Source organism: Montipora foliosa, chromosome 9 (genome assembly GCF_036669935.1).
Source record: "Montipora foliosa isolate CH-2021 chromosome 9, ASM3666993v2, whole genome shotgun sequence".
NCBI lineage: Eukaryota > Metazoa > Cnidaria > Anthozoa > Scleractinia > Acroporidae > Montipora > Montipora foliosa.
Genome location: NC_090877.1, coordinates 20514756 through 20518858, shown reverse-complemented (window position 1 = coordinate 20518858; position 4103 = coordinate 20514756). Strand labels below are relative to the sequence as shown.

The 4103-nt window shown below is 40.1% G+C and overlaps 1 protein-coding gene across 1 annotated transcript in view; it reads right to left on the bottom strand.

Moving 5' to 3' along the window:
* Nucleotides 1-2649, bottom strand: part of LOC137970562 (DNA helicase B-like) — a 32950-nt gene extending 30301 nt beyond the window's left edge. The window contains exon 1 of the mRNA XM_068817082.1: nucleotides 2009-2649. Within this exon, the coding sequence (XP_068673183.1) occupies nucleotides 2009-2555 (547 nt within the window). The 5' untranslated portion in view covers nucleotides 2556-2649. The remainder of the gene's footprint in view (nucleotides 1-2008) is intronic.
* Nucleotides 2650-4103: the final 1454 nt, after the last annotated feature.

Below are 4103 nucleotides of genomic sequence, written 5' to 3'. Positions count from 1 at the left end.
TGCAATATTCTCCACCTGCTTGCAGAACTGCTGTTGCATTGGGGTTGGGACGAAAGTTTAATCTTTCTCAATTGATTCTGATGTGGAATTGTGACTGTGGGAACATTTTCTCCAGGAATATTTGACTCAAATTGGTGGCTACTGAGAATTTAGCTGTCTCCAATTTGGGAATTTATTATAACCATTTACAACCCAGAAATTGATAAATGGCTCAAATCGCGTCAGATCGGGAAAATAACCATACAGGAAGGAAGCTCTCCACAATGGCAATAAGGTTAGGCTTTTTAATTGAGATTTTTTTCATGCTTTATATCGGGATTCCCATACAAATGCTTATATTTTTGTCGGCCATGCTCACATTGAGCTTGGGCCGCCTGTGTGGTAACTAAAATAATTACATCAAATTTCTTTCAGCAGACAAACACTTGTCCATGAAGACAAATCCTCAGAGGCACCGTCGTCCTGCCGCAGAGCACGACTTCTCGCGAACAACAAACAAAAAATGTTTTTCTTGTGATTACCATGTCAGTCAATTCAGAGAATCTTGAATTTCTTTTCGCTTCACATTCACTTTTCGAGTGACCTTCGTATTACTCCGTCACGGCCAATCATGAATCCAGGTTTGAAGTAACTTTTCCGTTTTTTGGGACAGAGACTTAATATACCCAATGAAGTCAAATGAAGCACAAGTTGTTTTGGAGCCACCATCAAAGCGGAAATCCAGGGGCACCCAACGACCAATTTGTCGTAAAGTGTACTATTATACCCCAGTTAATGAAAATAAATGTTATTAAGGCATTTTCAGGTGTTTTTCAGTGTTGCTGGGAAAGCATTATCTGTTCCTTTTTCCCAGCAAGACACACAAGAAATGTCCCAGCCAGCTAGATAAGTCTTCAGAGTTACTACAGCCAGCTCGGGTTGAAATGCTAGAAAAAGTCAGTAATTCCCAGCCAAAACCTCTATCAATAATAAATTTCCCAGCCAGCTCATCGGAACACCTGTATTTTTGCCAGCCAGCAAGATTCCTCTGGGGAACAGATAAAGTGAGGAACAGATTCGTTGGGTGCCCCTGGAAATCTGCAGTAATTTTCGCCGAAAACCTTTGTGCTGGCAACGACAGTTTTTAATTAGTTTGGTGACTTTTCGGCGAGAAAGAAGAGTTACTCTTTGAGCATCGTTAGTTACGTTTATATACATTTACGTTCAAGCCATAGAAATGATTCATGGCGGCCGTTTTTATTCTCCAAGTTTAGCGGGAAATTATGATAATTATTAGTACGCCGTAAGATCATTCAGTGACAGGTCCTATGTTTACTTTGCGTTATATCTCTACAGATGCGACCCTAAAACGCAACGTTTTAATTGTCTCGGACAAGTGTTCGGAGACAAACATTTGGCAACATCTTGGCATGGGACATGCACGAATTTGTCTCAAGTACGACCCTATTAAGTAAAATACAACATGCCAGAAATATGCTGATTAAGAGGCTGGCTGACATAGGCCTTATCACGGTTTTGACCGCCATTTTGACGGGTAGTCAAAGCGTAAAGAATTTGAAGTGTTTATATGGGGATCCGATGTCAAATAATTTTCGTTAAACGCTACAATAGTTCTGAAACATTTATGAACTGAGAACTGAAGGTACAGGGCAAAAGATTATACAGACCAAAATTTTACTAACCTTTTACAAAAGTTGCCCGGCAGCGTTTTCAATTTTTCCATATATTTGTCTGTAATTTTTTCCCGCGAATTTTCAGTAATAATTACAGACAAATGTATGGAAAAATCGAAAACGCTACCACGCAGCTTTTAACGAAGGCTAGTCCCTAAAAATTGGTCTGTATAATACCTTCAGTTTGCGATTCATATTTTTTTTAAAACTAGCGTTCAACGAAAATTATTTTACAAATTCTTTACGCTTTGCCTACCCGTCAAAATGGTGGTCAAAACCGTGATAAGTCCTATTTAGCTCCCAAAAACAGACGCTATTGAATACAACCGACTTACGTGAATTGGATAGCGATACCAGAATCTGCTCACTGATAGACTTGTTATCTTCACTGGAATCTCCAAATTTCCTTAAGTTTTCAAACAGATCCTTCAGCGTCGACTTCAGGTTATTTATCCTGATAAACTCCAGTAGCCTCGCAGCGTGTTGCTCATCTACCTTGCAACCTTTTCTCAGGAACAAGGATAGAACATCCGGTCCGCTTTCCATTCGGTAACTGTACGAAGGCAGGTGAGAAGCTCTTTTTACATTGTTCGATGACTTTGAAGGGTTTATCTTCACTTCAACCATACACCAAGGATACGAAAACATGGGATCAAATTTGCCATGCACCTCCGTCTTTTCTCTCTCAATAAAAAGGCCATTGTTGACTTCCACTTCTCTCATCGTTTGAACAACTTGGCGCAGTTGACGCGACGGCGTTTTCAGGAAGTCGAAATCAGCGCCTTCGCGGTCGTCCTCGCTATCACTTTCAAGATCAGAGTCTTCTTCACCGTTTTCTTCATCTTCCTCCGCGATCACCGTGTAACCAGTGAAAAAAGACATTGAGAAAATTGCTTCAAAATATACACGACGAGCGAATAAAATCTGGCCTGCGCGCAGCCGGACATGTTACTCGAAACAGGGCGCTAAAAAGTATGCCTGATACAATTTCTTAGCGAATCGTCTGCCGCCCACCTGTCAAAAGTGATGCTATCACGTGTCATGCTATAAATGTGAGCCAATCAGATTTTACCGGAAATTACCTGCACGCTGTGAAGTAAAGAAGCTACAAAAACAAAATAGCGCTTTGGCTTTGATGTCTGCAATCAAAGCTATTTCTGCAAATCCTGCTTGACAGTTGGCGCGGTTTCTCTGTTCAAACCATCAAGGAACAAATAATTTCGGGATAAAATGGCAGAAAAAGCCCGAATTCTTCATGTCATCATCAGGCGCAATCAACAGTACAATAAATTTTATTTAAACTCGAATATTTGAGATGCCAATAGACCCTCCACGGTTTTTGGCGCCATCTTAGTTGGGGGGCAAACACGGCTAAATTTAAAGTAAATGTATGGAATTTTGGCAGACTTTGAACCGCTGTAGTGCCGCTAAAAAGAGACGGATTTCCACAGTGATAGTGTCTTTCAAAAGACATTTATACTGAGATTATTTTCATGAAATATAAAGAACAGATTCAAGCTACAACGACCATAAACGAATTTTTAAGATTCCATACAAACCCTTCTAAAACCATCGCGGCTAATTGCCGCGAAATTAGAAGCAATATGAAAAGATTTATTATTCGAATTTACGGACATCATACCTTCCTTAATGGCCTTATTTTCTGTTGAATGAATGATATCAATAAAAGTATTTAAAATAGTGGCAAAAGATGGAAATCTGTCTCTTTTTAGCGGTGCTTCAGCGGTTCAAAGTCGGCCAAAATCCCATACATTTACTGTAAATTTAGCCGTGTTTGCCCCCCCAGTCAAGATGGCGGTCAAAAACCGTGGAAGGGTCTATACTAGTAAAAGATGCTATAAAAATGGATATGTGGAAAATGGACTTTGAGAAATTCTAGTTTTTCAGCAGCAGCTACTCAGCTATCATTACTCGGAATACCTGAAAGGTATCCGAGTTATAATCTGGGTATAATTTAGTATTCTGTGCAGCAAAAAGACAATAGAATTACGAGGCGCTGATTTCATTGGCTAAAAAGCAATGTACTACACCCCTCTGAGCAATAAATTTGACCTTCCTCTGTGAAAAAACAACTGCAACAATAACAAATGAACACAGCCGCGAGGGAGAAGTTTTCCGATCGAGAGACTTGAAACAGCCTCACGTCTTAGAGAATTCCATGAAAATCGGAGTTTATAACGTGCACTGCAGCAACCAAATGATGGGTTCTACGTTGGGGCTTCAGTGTGACTCGTTTAATTTCGTTTGCTGATTGAAAGCGCATCTTCCACGAGATGGCAAATGACGCTGAAAAGTGAATATGCTGAATTCAGCCTTCTGGAAATGTTATGAATAAGATATTTCCTCTAATCCTGCCTGTTGACAACATGACGAAATCGAAAGTACAGAACTTCCAGCAACGGTATGTTA